The 21164-nt window shown below is 34.7% G+C and overlaps 1 protein-coding gene and 1 long non-coding RNA gene across 2 annotated transcripts; one reads left to right on the top strand and one right to left on the bottom strand.

Annotated features, from left to right (window-relative positions):
* Positions 1 to 4113: 4113 nt before the first annotated feature.
* On the bottom strand, positions 4114 to 4436 carry LOC118683526 (uncharacterized). Its single transcript, XR_004979380.2, has 2 exons — positions 4328 to 4436; positions 4114 to 4263 (listed from the first exon to the last, which is right to left on the bottom strand). It is a non-coding gene; the product is annotated as an uncharacterized lncRNA (long non-coding RNA).
* A 126-nt stretch (positions 4437 to 4562) lies between these two features.
* Positions 4563 to 6994, top strand: LOC106621414 (uncharacterized). The gene is made up of 6 exons (XM_036376610.2): positions 4563 to 4697; positions 4753 to 5030; positions 5112 to 5280; positions 5344 to 5646; positions 5722 to 5938; positions 6758 to 6994. The coding sequence occupies exons 1-6, from the start codon at positions 4590 to 4592 to the stop codon at positions 6937 to 6939; spliced, it is 1257 nt and encodes a 418-aa protein (XP_036232503.2). The 5' UTR covers positions 4563 to 4589; the 3' UTR covers positions 6940 to 6994.
* Positions 6995 to 21164: the final 14170 nt, after the last annotated feature.

Here is a 21164-nt window from a genome sequence, read left to right as displayed (position 1 = left end):
CCTAGCTCTGCTCTAAGCCTCTTTCTATTCACCATTTCTCTTCTCGCTATCTCTGAGTGTTGATCTCAATAATCGGTTTCATAATCCGTTTAATTTGCTACACTCTAAAGCTTGGTGACGAGAAGAGGGCTTAGTCTGTGTAACTTTTATTCAAATATAAAATTTTATCAATATCCAAAAAATTATTATCAGCATACTTCTTCACAAATTTTTAAACAACTTCAACTTTTACGGCCGCGGGTACTTTCCTCACAACATTTTAGTGCAGGCGTATGTTTGTACTTTTAAACATAAGGGTGCATATGTTGCTTCTTCATTATGTAATCAGCAATCAACACAGCATACATATTATTAACAAGCATTCATACTACATACATATGTACATACACATGCTGTTCCCTTTGCAATGTTAAATTCGGCGCAAAATACCTGTGACGACTTGCCAAAGTATGTCACGTGCGTCGGCAATGAGGGCGACGTGGCTCGGTTGTTTACTTTTCTGTCAAATTACAAATTACAATAATAACAATGTCAGAAGCAAATAAACAAAGTACAACTCAAATAAATGTTTTGCCATAACGGTAGCTGTGACAGTGTTAATGATAATGAACTGTACAAATAACAAGAAGGCAATAACAACCGCAACAACAACAACGGATATAGTAGGTAAGTCAACGACAAAGGATCTTAAACAAACGAAAGGTAGACAGATGATATTCAGACATGTTATTGCCGCTGGCGAGACAGACTAAAGTCTAAGCGCGCTGCCACATACCATTATCACAATATTTGTGTTTATGTATGTGTGAGTATAAAGTGAGCGTATATTTGTTTTTGTGTTAAAGTACTCTAAATTAGCTTTTGCTAGCAATGTATTTTCTTCTGCAGCATTCCTTTAGAAAAAGTCGTTGATAAATATATACATACTCACACATATATATAATATGGTATATACACATATATATACATATACATATTATACTTACACACTATTTTAATTGTAGTTTTAATTGTGCGACCACAGGTATTTCGGCCGATAAATATTTGTAATGCAATTAAATTTTTTTTTGTAATCCTGTCTGCTAGACTTAGTAATTATGTTTCTTAGACTTTCATTTAAAATGCAGCACGCGCTTTTTGTTAATTACGTCGATGATGAAACTTGTCTAGCTCCTCATTAGTTATTGAAATAGTCTGGCCGTTTTAAATGTGGACTCGCTAATTAAGAGATTTTCAAAATGGGAGTCACCATTTTATTGGTTTCAGGGAATGGTGGGCGGTGCACACAAGCTTCGACATTTGTTATTATAAAGCCTCTTAGCGGTAAAGCCATGATTTCTTCTTGAACACATCAACAGTCCGAGGATTTGTGGCTAACCTTTGTTATACTCTCGATCCTGTTCAGAGTAAATATATATAAATGATCAAAATGATAAGCTGAGTCGGTTTAGGCATATCCGTCTGTCTGACCGTCGTCCGTCATACCAGTTCAATATTTTAGGTCGGCCTCGTACCCGACCAAGGTGGTTAGTGTGTCCATTCCACACTCCAATTGGTATCCAAATAAATGCTTGCAATAGTTTTCATTGTTTGGGGTGCTGATCAACGCATTGTATTGATCCGCTGAGTTTTTGAGCACCGTGAAGTTTGGCCATCGCCGGCAGGTACTCACAAAAAACACAACGAAAGTTATCTGACCGTCGGTCCGTCTGCCTGTATATACGCCGCAAACTAGTCCCTTATGTTTTGAGAAATCGATCTGAAATTTTGCACTCGTCTGTTTTCCCCCAATAAGCTGCATATTTGTCGGAACCGCCGATATCGGATCGAAACATATCATATAACTGTCATACAAATTGAATAATCGGAATCAAGTTCTTGTATGGAAAACTTTTTCATTAGAGGATATATTTTCACGAAATATAGCATGAGTTATTTTTTAAGATAAAGATGAAATCCCCAAAGAAATTTTTTATATCGGATTGATATAGCATACAGCTGGCATACAAACTGAACTATCGAAATCAAATGCTTGTAGATGCATAGCTTTTTCATTTGACGAGATAAATTTGGCACGGGTTATTCTCTAAGGCAATGATGCGATCTATAAAGAAATTGTTCAAGGAAAGTAGCGATAGGTAAGCATAAACCGAAAAATGTATTGCAAATGTTGATTATAATATATTCCAAGTGTTTAGGAACTGAATTCGAAAGCCTGCACCGTAATAATAATTCCAATGAATTTGTTATATTTTATTAGCATCTGTTTCCAAAATACTAGCACCATATGAACTACGGAGCGACAAAATATTTGAATCTAGGTTCCAGGAAGAGGGGTTTCAGTGAATTAGCAAAGCAAATGAAGCAGCAAGATATCTTGAGCATGAAATTTTAACAATAGTAGCATACGAAAAGAGGAACCTTGAAAATAATGAATCGACAAAAAGATGCCACAACAGATCCTCGTATTTTGACTTTGTACATATGCACTTATTCTTTGGAAAGTAAGTATCTTTCATGTTTTATAAAAACTAATATTGAGTTTAAAGAGTGTGCCTTATTAATTCCGCAGGTTTTAGACGGCGTTTTAAAACCATTACGGATGATTCTGACAAGGTATTTTTGCACGCCAGCGATTTCAATTGAGTCTGAGAGGATGTTTAAAACATAAACATGTGGCTATAATGTTATTTGGATAGTTTATCGATGGCTTGCCAAACACTATCTTGCACGATAGTTTCAGATCTCTAAATGTAACTATTCAATCATCCCGGAACTTGTGAATATCAATATCGATGGGATGATGACTTTTGTGTTTTTTTCACGATTTGCAACCGTTGTTTCAGAGTTGATCTTTGCTTTATAAAATGGCAAGCCAAACTAAGTATTAATTAATTCACAACTTTCGGAAAAACCAACTCCGAAAAAGTATTGCCCAATTGAAAATCACACGCCTAAAAAACCACTCTTAAGCCATAAAAAGTATAACTCCTAACAAGCTTAATTGAGCAAAATGTATTCGACGAAGTAAATTCTTCAAGCAAAAACCCAATTTTCATATACATTTAGCAAGTTGGATGATCACAGTTTAAAGTCAGCTTGATATCACTATATACAATATATTAGGGGCAGATAAAGGTCTAAACTTTAATTAACCTATGACATTGATTCATTAAGGTTGTTCATATATAAATAGTAAAGTCAACCGGATGTTTAAAAATCCTTTTATTAGTTTTATGGGGGCTAAGGAAAAATTTCACTCAAATAATTTTAGGCACAAAGATGCACCGTGTCCAGAAAAAGACGCTTCTTCAATTTTATTAAGATATCTTACATGTTGTCGAGTGTTGAAAAATCTGTCTCTTAGGTACATGCGGGCTAAAGGAAGTATTCACTAGATGCAACCCATTTTAGACATACACACACTATTATCAGGAAAGTATTCTCTCGGAATTTCAGGTATATACCTCACACAATGACCGACATTTTCGATTAAAGGTAAGCCATTAGCACTGGGGTCCACACTTTGGTATCTGAGAGCTTGACCAATTATGCTCCGATTTTGACCATTTTGAGACTGAGACGGCATACGTTAAAGGCTCTATTTGTGCAAAGTCTTGATAACTGCTCCCATTAAGTCTTCTTGCACCAACCTAGCTATAAAATTGAATGCATATCTGCCAAACCAATTGTGATTTGTATCGACTAAGCGATGCGCTGATGATGATACTATTTGAAGTTTATTGTTGTTACTATGGACATATTACATAACTTAATGATAAATATTAAAATAAATTATCAATTCACCGATATAAAAAAATATTGAAAACAAGTAAGAAAGAGCTAAGTTCGGGCGCACATAAACATATTATATTCTCACAATTTTCAAAGAAGGCATATTTTTAATTTAAGAAATATATATTTATCATTCTTACTTGGCCAATACGTTGGTTCCATTAACTATATAAAATTCAAATAAGTAATATTACCGTTACAAATACAAAATACAAATACTGCAAAATAAACTGAGCCTACGTAACTACACAAGCTGAAATAAAGACAAGTTATAAACCTTATCTCTATAAATGCGGTCGCTACATAAACGAGAGCAGATTGATTAAAACGATTTATTTTAGTATCAAACTTCTTATTTTTATATCTGTTGCTGTTAAATGATTAGATATGTAACCGTGCTAGATAGCCTAAAATAACTTTCAAGTTTATCAGCAGTCATATGAGATATGCACACCCATGAATTCATATCTGCAAATCGCAATGAAATTGAATGAAAAGAGAGCTATCTGTAAAACAAATGTTCATTACCTACATTGTGAGTTAGCAAAATTCTTTCCTCCCAATAAAGAGCTCCGCATTCCCTTCAACATCCAGAACCACAACTCGTATGAATGCGATAAGGCGATAAGGCATTGCGAAATTAACTAGTAAATTTAGATAACCAACTAAAAAATCTAAAGTATTTGAAGCGACATTTACGTATAAAAGTACGCCTCGCGCTCTACATTATTTCCATTCTACAATTAAAGTCCGTAAGTGCACAAAACACGGTAGATAGAAAATTTTCAATTGAAATGACAAATAACGAAAAGCACAACGAAGATGAGTTCACTTTCCCGGTGTGGTTGAACGAGGCATTTTTCGAAAATGTTCTGAAAAACGTCGAAACTGAAACCGTGCAGGTGCGTGTCCATATAACAATTTCACAACTTTTTGAAATAAAACTTCGTTTATTAGGTCATCCGTTTAGAGCTGAAACCAGGCACATTGAAAAATGATAACTACGCAAGCGTTTTAATTCGAGCCAAAGTCAACTACAGATTACAGTCGCAGCCAACACAAGAGAAGGTTTCATCGTTAATATTAAAAATCGAAGCATTCCAGGAAGGAAACAGGAAAGAATTGATGGGAAAATATAGTTTATTCGATACGGAAATAACCATGTATACTAAGGCGCTGCCGATGATTGAAAAGGTACTGCGACAATATGGCGACGAAACCCTTTTGGGACCAAAGTAAGTACACAATAAATTGAAAAACCAAAAGTAAAGTAAAAAAAAAAAGAAAGTAAAATTTTTAAATGTATTTTGGAAAAGGCTCATCGCTGCCAGCACCACCACACCGTCGTATGTGGTTTTTGAAGATTTAGCACTCCAAGGATACACCACAATAGGGTACCGCTATCCTAATTTGGAGGAAATAAAAATTACAATGCTTAAACTAGCAAAATTACATGCGGTCAGCTACAAATTGTGCAAAGAGGAGGTGAGAAATTAAAATTTCAATCGATATTATTTTGAATCAATAGACTTGTTCGCAACTTATTAGGAAGGCAATATCATAAGTACCTTAGACAAAGGTTCAATGAATTCTGTCGACCCCCATAACTTTCCAGCTCTTAAATATGGGATTGGATTTATTAAGGAGGTTCTAAGCAAACACGATGATTTGAAACAATACGTGCCACACATTGCATCCGTCGAACATTTACTATGCCAAAAGACGATCGATACGTTCAACGAAGCCAGCAGTGGTAAACGTGATGGCATTTTTGTGCTTAACCATGGTGACTTTCATTTAAAAAACATAATGATAAAACAAAAGGACGATAAACTGACAGACGTTATGCTGGTAAGCAAATTAGTTTACTTTATAACTTAATACAAAACTTAATGGTTTCTGCTCTTTACTCATTTCTGTGCGCAGCTTGATTATCAGATAAGCATATACGGATCGCTGGCGATTGATCTTCACTATGCGTTCACAATGATGTTTAGCCCCGAATTACGACGTCACCACTTTGATGAGCTACTCTATTTCTATATCACGAATTTTCAGGACACACTGCGCAAAACGGAATACAAAGGTCATATTCCTACAAATATTGAAATTCGCCTGGAATTGGCAAAACATAGATATTGGGGTAAGTGAGGTGGTACAAATTCATATACATTCAAGATCAAATTTGACCTCGATATATATGTTTTTCCTTAATTGGTACAATCATTTTTATGCTCGTCTGAAGTTTTATCTCGATATTTCAATTAGTCTGCGTTTGGCAGTTTTACGACGCAAAATGATCATGCTAGAATGTGACGACGCATTATCGTGGTGAAAACTCCATGGATTTTTGCCCACAAATCCGAACGTTTTCGACAAATTGCTTCATGTAGACGCCTCAAAATTGCCAATTTTTTTTTCTTTACCGGTAATAAAAAAAGCGTTTAGCATGCCCTTGATTTGACCGACTTTGACGTCTTTTTCGACTTGTAAAGCGTCATTCCCTAGATTATGGGACAGTTTCAAAGTCACATTCATAAACCCACGCCTCGTCACAAGTAATCATGCGTTTATTGAATGTCGGGCCCTCAGCTACGTTGTTTAGCGTCTCTTTTGCGACCTCTACTCGTCGTCATTTTTGCAAAAGATTCAGGTCTTTTGGTACGAATCTAACATTGACACGTTTCATGCCTAAAATATTAGCCAAAATCTTGAGTCAATTAATAAGAGATGTTAAGACTCTGCTAGCTCTCTGATGCCAACACGATGCTACCATCAATAATATTGAAATTATATATTTCTTCTAATAAAAATGTGTATGTTTGAGTAATGACTGAATACGAGCAGATTGTTATGGTTCAACAGCTTCTGTCGAATATGGCAGACGACAGATTTAATTTTTAAATTGTGAATATTAATGATATTAAGAACTAAAACATTTACTTTAAATTTACTTACACAGGGCTTTATTTACTCCTTTGCTTCCTATTATGCAACTATACATTTGTCAATGAGAATTTAGACATTGGCGAGGTGGTCGAAAATCCGGAGATACAAAGAAAAGAATTGGAGAATCCAAAATTGCTGGATGAGTTACGGGAGCTATTACCGAGATTTCTATATAACGGCTATTTTGAAATATAATAAATATAAAAATACTAATAATTGGAAAGAAAATTATAATTTACTTAAAAATTAATATTGCTCTAAAAGCAAGTGGTTGTTTGTAATTGACGTTGTCGTATAATTAAGGAAAATGTGAAAAAGTTATGAATAAGTGAATTTAGAAAATTTTTATTTTTTTTTACCCTAAACAGTTTGCCACGAAGTTTTTAACACCCAAAAAGAAACGTCGGAGGCCCTATAAAGTTTGTATATACAAATGATCAGCGAGACGAGCTGAGTCGATTTAGCCATGTCCGTCTGTCCATCCGCCTCTATATACATATATGAACTAATCTCTCAGTTTTGAAGATATCTAACTAAAATTTTGTACCAGTCCTTTTCTCAGCAAGTCGAAACGGTCGATATCGGACTACTTTATAGCATATAGCTAGCATACAAACTGAACGATCGGAAAAAAGTTCTTGTTCACGGGTTTGGTCTTTGTTCAGTTACATCCGAACTTAGCCCTAACTAATTTGTTTTTCCATATGCTTGAACCACTTCGGCTACTGTGTTGGTTACAACATAGCTTGATCTTGTCTACATAATATGTTCCTTCTTTTTGTAGAGTATTTACATATGTACATACATATGCCAGCATTAAAGCTTGAAGAAGATGCTCATAAATGAAACCATAGTAAATACAATACAATTCATATTAAATGATTACATTACGTAGCCGTTCTCCTATACCAACATCGCATACCAACTTACGTATACACTGATAGGGAAACGTCTGTGACGGAAGTTTGCCAGCTTTCTAAGATGCACATAAATCTGTGATGCCACGTAATGTAATATACATACATACATACACACAAGCTCGCATGGGTTGCTATGTAGTATTCAGCAATACAAATATGATATCAACCCAGGCAGAAAAGAGAGCCAGTCAAAGAGAACTGGATTCGCAAGAAAAGTATAAATTTATATAATTTTTTGGAAAGTTACATAACATACACATAAAGTTACTTCTGAGAGAGTCTTACAAAATTTTGTTACAGAGTAGCAAGCTCCCAAATACCCCAGATACCGAATATTTTGACCCCAGTGCCACTAGCTATTTTTAACCGAAAATATCAGTCAATGTGTAAGGATTATAATTGTAATTTCGAGAGAACCTTTTTCTGTTGATAGTTTTCTGGGTGTCAGCAATGAAAGTAATCGGATTAATATGTGCCATATTTCCCTTAGCCTAGTAGGAATATTTTCTTTTTTACTTTCGGCTGACTTTATACTGCATATATCGGCCAATATGTGAGTCATCTTAGTAAAAGTAAGTGAGAGCAGAAAACATCTTTTTATGTTAATAATATCTAGTAATGCGATATCAGGTCAAGATAAAATAGGGAACGTATAATATTGAATATACATTAGTTGAATGCCGAAAATATGTGAAATTATAGTTATTTTACTGAATCTACTATTATTCTAACAAACTTTATGTCGAATATGTCGGTCTGTGTGTATATGCTCTTAAGTATACCTGGGCAATGATATATATGCTCTTAAGTATACCTGGGCAATGATGAAGCTCAGACTTCTCTCTGCCCCCAATATGTATAAGATGTATAGTGGTTTACGACTGCCCAGCTACTAAACGTCGGTTGGTAAAAACGTGTAATATTTTAATGAAATTAATAGGCCAAATCGGCCATCGGTGGACAAAATTTTCTAAAAAATATCCAAGGCCTGAATCGAAGCGGGATTGTCCGCATAGACTTTATCCTCCTTTACATATCCCCATAGGAAAAAGTTTAACGGTATGATATCACACGATCTTAGTGGCCAATCGACCAGCCCAAAACGTGAAATTATCGGCTCACTCAAGTGTTCTCTCAATAAATGCATTGATTGATGCGACATGTGGGAAGTGGAATCGTCTTGTTGAAACCAAATGTCGCCCAGATCACAAGCTTCAATTTCAGGCATCAAATAGTCGGTTATAATGGCGCCATTACGGTCGCCATTGACGGTTACGTTCTGACCGGCATCATTTTTGAAGAAATATGGACCGAAGATTCCCCCGGCCTACAAACCACACCAAACCGTTGTTTTTTCTGGATGAAATGACAGCTCTTGAATCTCTTAAGGTTGCTCTTCGTCCCAAATCCAGCAATTTAGCTTGTTTACATACCCATAGAGCCAGAAATGGGCCTCATCGCTGAACAAAATTTGGCTCGAAAATGTCAGATCTTTTTGTAACTTTTCAAAAGCCCATAGAACGAAGCGATACCGCTTTGGAAGGCCAAGCGACTTCAGTTCTTGCACAAGCTGTAGTTTGTTAGCTTTCGATTTAAGATCTCGACGTAAAATGTGCCAAGTCGTTCCATACGTTAGTCGAAATTGCTACGAACTGCGCCGAATCGTCTCTCCACGGCCTTCGTGTGTACTCTCGACTACGGCTGCTATATTTTCTTTACTGTGTCCCGTTATTATCAGGAAAGTATTATCTCCGAATTTCAAGTATTTATAATATCACACATATTGACCGATGTTTTCGGTAAAAAATCAACTATAGGGGCTTGAACAGTTGTATTTCGATTTGAACAATTTTTGGTCATAAGGTGGCACACTTCAAACGCACTATTCGTACAAACTTTTCTATTAATTGGTGCTCAATTGCATACTGGAATGTCAAAGAATCAGATGAAATTTAAAATTGTGTTATAAGGGAAGTAGGCGTGGTTGTAGATCGGCATAGCAGGTCCCGAAATATGTGATTTCACCTAAAAGTGGACTGTACCAGGCCCATCGTCCAATCTTGTCATCCTGGATGTAAAATTGAATGCCTCTGACGCATTTAGTTATTGATTTATCAATTTTTAGTAGTTTTTTACAAAAGCATCATATGGGGAGCGGGCGGAGATATCATATATTTTCACCCTGTCGTAAGAAGAGTTGAAAGCATTTGTCCTGTGCAAATTTGGATAATATAAATAGCTTTATAAGTTTGAAATATATAAGGTTGTCAAATATCTCCCTATCTTTTTTGCTCTTCATTCAATGCTTTATAAAAAGTGTTACAGTGATCGGATTTAGTTAAAATATGCGCCGTTTTGTTCGATGATCTGTTTCCATCTAGACGGCAACTTCATAATACCTTCCTCGTAGAAGCCCCCCTCCTTATTTGCGAAGAATTCGGACAGCCACTTTTCACAAGCCTCTTTTGAGTTCAACTTCACACCACCAAGGGCATTCACCATGGACAGGAACAGGTGGTAATCACTTGGCGCTACGTCCGGGCTATATGGTGGATGCGATAAAACCTCCCATCCGGGCTCCCGTAGTTTCTGACGAGTCATCAACGAAGTGTGTGGTCTGGCGTTGTCCTGGTGGAACACTACACCCTTCCTGTTGGCCAATTCTGGACGCTTCTGGTCGATCGCCTGCTTCAAGTGGTCCAGTTGTTCGCAGTAGATGGTAGAATTAAGCGTCTGGCCATATGGGAGCAGCTCATAGTGGATGATTCCCTTCCAATCCCACCAAACACACAGCAAAACCTTCCTGGCCGTCAATCCCGGCTTGGCCACTGTTTGGGACGATTCACCGGCCTTCGACCACGACCGTTTTCGCTTGATATTGTCGTATGTGATCCATTTTTCGTCGCCAGTCACCATCCGCTTGAAGAATGGGACGAGTTCGTTCCGTTTCAGCAGCATATCGCAGGCGTTGATTCGGTCGAGAAGGTTTTTTTGCGTCAAATTATGCGGCACCCAAACATCAAACTTTTTTTTGTATCCAGCCTTCTGCAGATGGTTCAAAATGATTTGGTGACTAACTCCCATCTCCTGGGCGATGTCACGAGATGCCATATGCCGGTCTAACTCGATGTATTCCATGATTTGATCGGTATTTGTCGTCACAGGTCTTCCGCCGGCTGGCTTATCCATGGTGTCGTTTTCACCGGCTCTGAATCGTCGAAACCATTCCTCCGCGGTTCGAAGTGATAGAGTACCATCCCCTCTAGCGGATTTGCCTTTAACGAAGGAAAACTTTAAAATAGCGCGAATTTCGGCGTTAGTGAACCTCATGTTTACACGTCTATAACTGTTGAACGCAATATCCAAACTAATCATGCATAGCGCTGTTTTGTAGGTTATGTCAAGACCTTTCAAATTATGTATAGTGTTGCCAGATACGAGCTCTGTAGCGCTTTGTACATAGCCGCGAAATTCAAAAGACAAAAAAGCGGAAGTGATATTTGACAACCTTATATATGGATTAGTCCATCGAAAATTTACATTTTAAAATTTTTTTCGTACAAAACAATTTTTTTGTGTTCTGTGAGGCAAAATATTGGAAAAGTACCTTTAAACATTTGCGTGTACGAAGAAAAATTATTATATATAAAAATAAGTAGCCGGCCTTTTCTTTACAATTTTTTTTCAGTATTCCAATGAGATAAATGTTGAATTTTTTAGACTTTTTTTATAAAACAAGCATACGTTTTTATAAACAAAATTTTAGTTTTTATTTGGAACTATTTTTTGTTCACCCCCTACTTGTAGGTGAAATTTTATATCTCAGAAACTACTACACCGATTTCAACCAAACTAGGTGCCTAAGATTGTGCAAACAGTTCTAGACGCTGTTTTCATACAACAAACTTTTAAATTCCATATTATTTCATTTTACAGTATATAAATCAAACATCAATGAAGCTAGCAAAATAAAACTTCGCACAGTTTAATACAAAATTTAAGAACACCTGAAGGTGTTTTCCAGACGTTGATCTTTGCAAATTGCAAAAATATCTTTAGTTCGGTTACACCCAAACTTAGCTCTTCCTTACTTGTTTGAATAAAAAGTAGGCTTAAGCCGCATTTAAAATGTATTCTGAGAATATATATAAAATTAACTAAGATATATTCCTGATCGGTTTAGAACTAGTATAAAACTGGTTACTTACAGACTATTATCACTTGGTAGTATAAAAGAGAAAAAAAATTGCAGTTCCTCGCATGGAATAAACTCGTCGGTTGACTATTTGGATTATTTCTAGTTGGAAACTAGTTTATAACGAGTTGAATACAGTGTTGGGAATTCACTGACTTAAGAAAAATGCATATTTGTTCGCATGCTTGTATAAGAAGTTCGATTGTATACAAATTACTTTGATTTACGCCACAACAAATCATTTCGAAATAAGTAAATCTTGAAACAAAAAAAGTGAAATATTGTATATACTTATATTAATACCAATAATATAATATATATATATATATAGATAGCTATGCTATGTAGAGGTGTGTAAGCATTTAAGTTGCCTAAAAAATACTAGTTTCTAGTAACTTCAATGAAAATCATCTTATCTGATATGCTGCACTTTTGATTATCTCTTAACAAGACTTCGCTAATTAAGAAGCTCCAGATCTTAAAATCAGAAAAGACATTTTTATATTGCGTCTATAACTATATTTGTAGATTGGGCTAAAAGGCAGGTGAGGTAAAACTTTCCTGCCGCTATTTTCCATATAGTTTTAAATGGTCTTGAAGATTTGTATATCTAGGGGCAAATTCCGGCCCTTTCTCGGTAATCGCTGGATTCAATTTGGTGAGTTGTTATCCATAGCGTTCTACATTTAAAGTTTTATCCACATCTATTATACAGCACATCTGATCCCCCCAAATACAAAATCGGCTGGATGGCCAGGTTTTATAAATGATTTTTGCGTTTACAGTTGTGGTAATGGGTCCATCTTTTACGATAGTCACAACCCTATGAAAATACAAATTATTGCTTTTGAATGTATACGAATGCTTTTAAACATTTTGAAATAGCTGATTGATTGGCACAAAAAGATTTTGCGAGCTCATCTTGTGTTCGGCAACAAACTTTATCGAGCAATGTATCCAGTTTCTCATCTTCAAAGTGTTTTGGTGGCACAGTAAAAAAATCAAGAAGAAAGAAATTAAATTATTGCCACGAAGTTTGTAACACTGAGAAGGTCTCCGTTGTACCCTATAAAATCTATACATATGTGATCTGAAATTTTGCCCCTGTCCTATCCTCACTAAGAAACTGCTCATCTGCTGGAACGGCCTATATCAGACCACTATAGCATATAGCTGTCTCACAATCTGAACAATCGGAATCAAATGCTTGTTTAGAAAACTTTTTTATTTGACGAGGTATATTCACGAAATTTGGCATGGATTATTATTTAAGGCAATAATGCAATCTCCAAAAAAATTGTTCAATTGATCAGATCACTATATCATATAGCTGCCATACACATTGGACGATCGAAATCAAATTCTCGTAAGGAGCCTTTACATTTGTGAATGGTATTATTTCTTGTTCAGAAACAAAGTTGTACACTTTTGAGTTAAAAAGAAAATTGATTTTAACGCTTGAAATAAATTACGTGTACTGAAAAAGGCGCACAAGGACAGTAGCTTTGCAACGCATGTCGGAAATATTGAAACAATGGTATAGTAATCAAATTACGCCTCCTCTTGCAGACTCAACCTAGTTACAAACCCCATAAACTTGTGATAACATTTTTAGTAAATATTTTTTAGTAAACAAAAAAGTTTTCGTCAAATTTCCAAAAAGTACAATCAAACATGATTCGCTGTATATTTCAAAAAGGAAAATTGTAGCTAATAGTTTTTTCTAATCGGCTTAAAACAGAAACCTTATTTACGATCAAATCAAAACTTAAGCTGAATAACCTTTTCGTAACTTCGACCTATCCACAAACCCAATTGAATTTTGACCTACTTATTTGACATCACTGAGAGATTTTCTTCGATTAATAAAACTGTTTGAACGCCTTTTATAAGATTTTAGAAAGTACTTTTTTTTCTTTTTGATTAAAACTATATATAATATAATGCTTCGGGGTTATAAATCCCTCCTACGAGAAAATGATCTTGCTATAGTTTTGTTGCTTCACAGTTAATTTATGTTTATGTTATTAACATCATTGAACAATCATCTTCTGCTGAATTCTCCACCTTATCACCATTCACAGGAACAATAAATCATGAAAATCGGAGAAGCATTTTAAACATTGAATTCAGCTCTTAATTATACACATATATATGGTATATCTTGAATCCGGGTATAAACGTACAATAGTATTGTAATTCGTACATATACATATAGGCATACATATATAATATATTTTTAATGTATGCATCTGCCGCCTCTGCGTTCGACATCATCCGCGTAAATTCGTTTTAACAACACACATCCGCTTCCGGGTTGACTTTTCCCACCAATCTGTTGGTAAATGGTGCAAGCTAAAATGCCTAGAGCATTTCATACCTGTTTATGTACATTAGGGTGGTACTCATATATAAGAGAGAAATTTGCACATCAAAGTGCATTAAATAAGAATATATTCTAGGAGACTATCAAATTTGCCACGAACTGATCCATTTAAACTGCGCACATACTGAGTTGATAAAAAAAATTCAAAAATGGCACAACCTTTTTGTATTTCTGTACAGTTTGATCTATTTATGTCAATTAGTATGTATTTGGCAGTTGTTTGTTTACATAGCGAAAAATTTGACTGGCGATTTTTACCATTTAAACAAGTTGAACAACGAGTTTGTTGAAGGTCGTAAAGTTATCGAAAACTTGCCTCATGTAAATAGTACCTTCATTCTTAAAAACCGTTGTGTTGGAATCAGAAAGATAGCCAAGTATCTCAACATGTCTTATGAATCGACTGAATACATTATGGTTAAAGTTTTGGGTATAAAATTTGTGAGTGCTATACTCGGACCAAATGAGCTGACCCATTCATTACCTAAGGACCGTGGCAAAATATACTCATATATGTGATAAAAAAAATTTTTGAAACTTTTATGAAGCACTAACCGTTGAGCGACATCTTCAATAACCTTCCATCAAAACTAAAATTGTTATGTGTTGGTGATTGTTTCAATACCGATTGAGATGATAAGACTAGTAAAACTAACTTCACTTTTTAGGTACCAACCTAATATGGCATACCTGGATATATAATACACATGACATGACGCCGGCAGCACTCACGAGCTAACAAATAATATTTATCTTCGCCACCATAAGTTTGCAAAATCGGTAGCAGGTACCACATTCAACATTTTTTCATACCCTTACTTATACCCTTGCTGCTCTTCTGAAAATATTTGGAGGATTGATTTAAGTAGGGGAGGCGAACTTGCTGTTTACAACAAGTCTTGCAAATCTTGTGTACGCGGAAAATTGTGTGCAAATTGGGAGACATTACCTGACACACACAGCTGTGTGCATGTATATACAACACACCCATATATATATTATATATATGTATGTATATTTGAGCACATGTAAGGCGTGCGGAATGCTTTATTCGATTTTAACGTCTCGTTTCACCTCTTTGTGTGTGTGTGTGTATGTTGTATTAGTGCTTAGATAGGCGTTCAAGCGCGAAGATGAATTTGTTATGCACCACTACACCGTTTGTCGATAAATAAATAAAACAAAAATTTTTCCACCATACATCTGAGTTATTTACTTGAAATTTTTTCTTTGTATGCCTTTGCGAGATTTTATAAATTATAATCATTAAGTTATAAGGCGAGCAGCATTTTTGACACATAAACTTTGTAATTCGAAAGGGCTTATTTAAAATTCGTGTGAAAGTTTTTGAGCTTTAAATTTATCGAGTAATATCAGGATAAAAAAATATTATCAAATATTTTTGAGAAATGCTGTGAAGTTGACAGACCTTGCCAGATATAAATCGGTATGTAAATTTAGCTCACGTGGACCCGATCGTCGTGTGAACTAATCTGATGCTGAACTGTGTCATTTAGTAAGCACCGAAAGGAGAAAATATGAGTACATTTATCATATGATTAAAACAAAGAAAATTTATTGAAAATTTATAAAATCGATCCACGAATAACCCAAATTCCACATACTTGTACAATTGTTTTCGTTATTCTAGAAGACTTTATGCCAAATACGTCAGTCAGTCTGTGAGTTATCTTCATAAAATTGTAAAGAAACAAGTATACTCGAACTTGAGTAATGCCAGAAGTTAAGGTACACACTTAGTGGGACAGCCTAAAAAAGACGATTTTTGGAAATTAAACACAAAAAAACAACTTTATCAATTGTTTTAAAACTTTAAGGTTATATGTAAAAATATTTTATGAATACACAGTAAAATTAGAAAAAAAAAATATTTTACTACTGCACCGATTCCGGATATAAACCGTCAATGATGATACAATCGTACAAAAAATCAAAAATTGACAGAATTTCATAAACAATTTTGATCAATTTTGGCATTGTAAAAATTAATTTTTGATCCGATCAAAAACTGGTAGATCATTGTGTGAAGAACTATATACAATACAAAAGTTGCAGAAAAACTTTGATATTCATCGGATCATTTGTCATTTCTTTGTAATATTCAAGGAAATTTCAAAAATGTTGTTATGAAAACAAAAAACCGTTTAAAAATAAACTGATGGAGCTGATTGAAATGCTCGGCTACACTTCAGACGACTGTAACTCACAAACTAATTGAGATATCTATTTAAAATTTTAGCTTGTTTTTCTTAAAAAGATATATTATGAGAAAAATCGATGTAGTGATTATGGACTTTTCACTTGTTGGTCAATATTTATTATACTTTAATTAAGTCTCCTTAAATATGAATATAATGTGACTTATCTATGAATATGTAAACTGTTTTAATTCTATCACTCTTGGAACAAGTACTTAAATAACGTCTCTCATACGACACTTCCATGCTCATTTTAGGAAAATAATATTTGAAAGCAACACCAATGCTCTCAAGTTAAATTCAATAAACTAAATTAAAGTTGTAAAATTTCTTACTGCGCTATCTGTATTAGACTATGTAGGTCCATATGATGAAGGCCAGCTGTTTGTTCTATTCGTCACTGCCCAAATTTACTTGTCTTGCTTATATTGCTTATATCACTTGTTTACGGTTGATTTGAAAAATATTCTAGTAAGTAGAGGAATGAAGGCGAATATAGCAATCCATCGCCTGCGAATCGACTACTTAATAGTACGACTTTTCGTAAACTGCGTAGAGATTGTAATCTTTATACTATTTTTTGAAACCCACTGGTTGTAATGTTGCGTGAAATATATTTATACAAAGTAGTTAACAAGAGGCAATGCTTTTGAAATCAATTGCCTACTTCTTTACTACTTAATATAAACAAATTCTTATAAATTAGTTTCGAATATATTAAAACACTTTCACTTTTCCTTCAAATGTTCATTGTTGATCAGTCACTATGTGAATGAAGATCTTCAGCATAACACCAAACTCATTTATACCCCAAAGAACGTAGACTAGACTATCCGAAATTTTTATTAGGTAAAGATCGCACTTTGACACAAGCAATGCTAATCAATACACTTGAAAAAAAAATAAAATAAAAATAACCTTATCATACACTATTGTTGACCTTTGTCGCTGGCGTGTTTATTTACGCATGTGTCCAGCACAAAAATAATCCACAATGTAAAGGGTCTATTTGCTCAAATTATTTGGTCTTTGTCAATGTTTTAGAAAATATCGCAAAAATAATAATTTTGAAGTGTTTGTTTGCATTTTTACTTTAATGAGAAACATGAAAATGTAATTTTTTCCAGTTAAGGACATATTTACCTACCGTATTTAGAAAAAACTAATTAATATAATTAATGTATTCAAATACTTTTGACGTCCTCTCGGTGGGGAGAAAAACTTGTTTGAAAAAATAATGACTTTTTTCAACTTTTTGACTTTTAGTGAAATAAAATTAAAATTTAATGTTTTCTATAAATACATACCATATGTATACAGTCACATACTTAACTACATATGTATGTTAAATACATATGTATTTAAATAAAAAACGAGCGGAAATTCTGACATATCAGGCCGGCAGTGATAAAGCTATATTCTTATTCCTGCCTCAAAGGTGAACAAATGCTCACACACGAATCCAAATATTTCAAACCAATAATTTATTTCTCATTTCTCTTACGGAATTAACGCCTCGGGTAGGTCCCTAGCTCTACACAGCAATTGAAAGGCCGATTATGACTTACGGTATATTGGCATGGTGGCCAATAACGGAAAAGAAATACGCGGTACGACGTAGGAAAGCATGAAAAGAGCAGACAGTATTTGCATCAATGGAGCTATCAGAACAACGCCAAGCCAGCCGCTAAACATAATTTTACATTTACTGTCAGCAGACTTGTTCTGAAAGCAAATGGCAGCGAAGTCAGCTCTTAGGTTGAGGGAAGCCTCCCTACTAATCGCCAGTAACAAAGGGCATTCTATGATACTTAGGAAGTTACAGTTTCTTCCCATAACCACGGATTTTCGAAATTCTACAGAGCTGTATCTAAATCCGGTCCTCAATATTGCCTTTCCTTCCAGGGAAGAGTGGGAAAGGGCGAAGTGGACAAGGACGCAGGGATAAGCATATACGGATGGTTCCAAACTAGATAACAGAGTGGGCGGTGGTGTCTTCTTAGCTTTACTAGATACCAAAATCGTCTTTCGTCTTCCAGACCACTGAAGCGTCTTCCAAGTGGAGGTCACAGCAAATAAAGAAAGCCTTCTTGTACTGATAAGGACTGCGATCACAACAAGAAATATATTTATATATATAGACAGTCAGGCGGCTTTGAGATCACTAAAGTCTTCTAGCATTTCGTCTAAGATAGTGAAAGATTGCCTTGATCTCTTAGCAGATCTAAGATACTATTTCACGATATACCTGCAATGAATCCCAGGACATAGTGATAGAACCGGGGACTGTGAAGCGGATGCACTCGATATAACAGGCACCAACCCACAACTAGATGCCGGTAAAGAGGGTATATATATTACTCTGGCTACATGTAGATATTTAATCGACAAACATGTTATAAACATAGCTGAGTCTCGGTGGTATCAGTCCCTGACTTGCTTAGAAAGAAAGCAAACATGGCATGAATGGAACATGGGCCGCACATGCCGACTGTTAAAATTCAAACAGAATAATATAAGAACTCTAGTAAGAGTACTAACAGGCCACTGTCGAATGGGCAGACATGTCAGTAGACTTGGAATGTTATATAACGACTATTGTAGAAGTCACATAACATCTTCTACATCTTGTAAGGCTCTCTATAGGAAAAGAATATCGTCTCGCAAGTTACACAGATACAGCTTGTCGTACTGATAAAGCTCATCAGAAGTACGGTGTGGTTCAGAGAGGAGTCAATGGAGTGAGGGTGAATTTGGTCCCGATGGCAATCCAAGTAGTTGTGTCGGAAGACAGCCACTCTACCTACCAACCTATTTCTGCCATAAAAGCTTCAAATAAAACCTGCAGATACTTGATTATCTTATGATATAGTGCTCCACCTAAGTGTCATATTATTTACTTTTATCAGCATCACGTCGTCCTTTTTTAACGAAATTATCGTTTGTTACAAAAAAAAAAATTTACAAGATAAATTCGTGTGAAAATTTTTGAGCATGTGGTGATTAACCTTGGCACGAATTTTTCTTCATTGGATTCATTTAAAATATCTCTTATATGTATAGAATATTTTAATTTTAGGTTATCCACATGATATTTATTTGGGAACTTAACATATTTTGATGCCAAGATTTTTTAGACCAGTAAATTTTTTTTTGGAAATGCGTAAAGGGTTTTTATATAATATTTAAGCACTATTAAGTGAAATTATTTACTGTTTTAAATGTTAGAAATATAAAAAATTACAAATTTTTACAAAAAATTACAAATTTTTACAAAAAAATAATAAAGTTGTTTTTTCTAATGTAGCAAATAGGAACTTGATTAAATTTAATTAAATATATATATTTTTTTTTGAATTGACAACTGTACAAATTTTTTCCAATTTTAAAAATATTTAGGACTCATTTCTACACAGGAGTATCCGCATGGATTGGATCAGGCATTGCGTGTAATTGTGAGCCAATCACTTGAAGCCCAAATGGTTCGATTGTACCATACCATATACCGGTATCGGAGGGCATCATGGTATGACGCGGCAGCAAAAAAACAAATTTATAATTTTTTTTATCAAAAATCATTTCACTGTGCGTCTCAGATAAACTGCGCTGTTACCTATATTAAAGAGAACATGCAAAAATTTATAGTTCGATAATACTCAGAATCAAACAGTAAATTATTGGAGGTACTATGTTAAAAAAAGCAACACAAATATATTAATATGTTTATTGTTTTTCACATTATACGTAGCTTTTTTGTTTTATTGGTAATGTTTCATCACAGTGAGTGTATAGGCATAATTTTGTATGCCACATGCGATTATTTTGCTAACAAATAAAATAACAATTAACTCATCATATTTCTTTTAACTACAAGGAATATCATTATAATATTTTACCAGATGATAAGTGGCTAACTTTAAAACAAAAACTCAATTACGATAATTTCGCACAAAGGGGACGATATATCATAATATTGATGATAATAGAAAGTATGGAGTCATTACCGAATAACATTATGCTATGTATAATTACGATATAATTTTACAGAAACATTTAACACTTTAACTACTTGTAATATGTACAGAATAAAGCTACGTAGCTGCGTTCAAACTTTTTATTGAGAACAAGTTTATGTTGTAAAATTATTTAAAATAGTTTTTCATTACCATGTTCAAAATGGAAAAACTGTCAATTTTAACAGAAGTGCCTCGCGGAACTCATTGGTCAATTGAGAAACAAAACCATAACGAAAATTGCTCAATAAGTCAACATAAACTAAAAATGTTTTCCTTTTTGAAAAATCCATTAAAATAAAGGAAAAGGCCAGGACGTACTCCAAAGGTGAATGAAAGAGCAAAGCGGCAAATGAAGGAGTTAGAAGTGAATAAACAGATATCAACAACTAATATCAAACTGTCCACCAAAAAGTTCAACAAATTTTGAATGCGGATAATAAGCTCAAATACAACAAGCGTGCTTCTCAACCTTGGATACTACAGAGCCATAAAACCATTCGCGTACGATTTGCTGAAAAACACATGTCATGGATTGGGGATTGGAAGTTCGTTGTTGTGATGATCAGAATAAATTTAATATGGTCGGTTCCGGTAGTTTTTAAAAATATTAGAGCGATATTTGACGAAAACGAAAAACTCGGCATTCAAGAAACTTCTAAGATAGATCATTGATGGTATGGACGG

The sequence above is a fragment of the Bactrocera oleae genome, chromosome 3 (assembly GCF_042242935.1).
Source record: "Bactrocera oleae isolate idBacOlea1 chromosome 3, idBacOlea1, whole genome shotgun sequence".
Taxonomy (NCBI): Eukaryota; Metazoa; Arthropoda; class Insecta; order Diptera; family Tephritidae; genus Bactrocera; species Bactrocera oleae.
This window is presented reverse-complemented; position numbering and strand designations above follow the sequence as displayed.

Bases quoted from the DNA above. Each gene is read 5' to 3' on its own strand.
- LOC106621414 (XM_036376610.2), top strand. From the start codon at position 4,590: ATGACAAATAACGAAAAGCACAACGAAGATGAGTTCACTTTCCCGGTG. The intron at 5,031-5,111 runs GTAAGTACACAA...ATTTTGGAAAAG, and splicing joins GAAACCCTTTTGGGACCAAA to GCTCATCGCTGCCAGCACCA. The intron at 5,939-6,757 runs GTAAGTGAGGTG...TTACTTACACAG, and splicing joins GGCAAAACATAGATATTGGG to GGCTTTATTTACTCCTTTGC.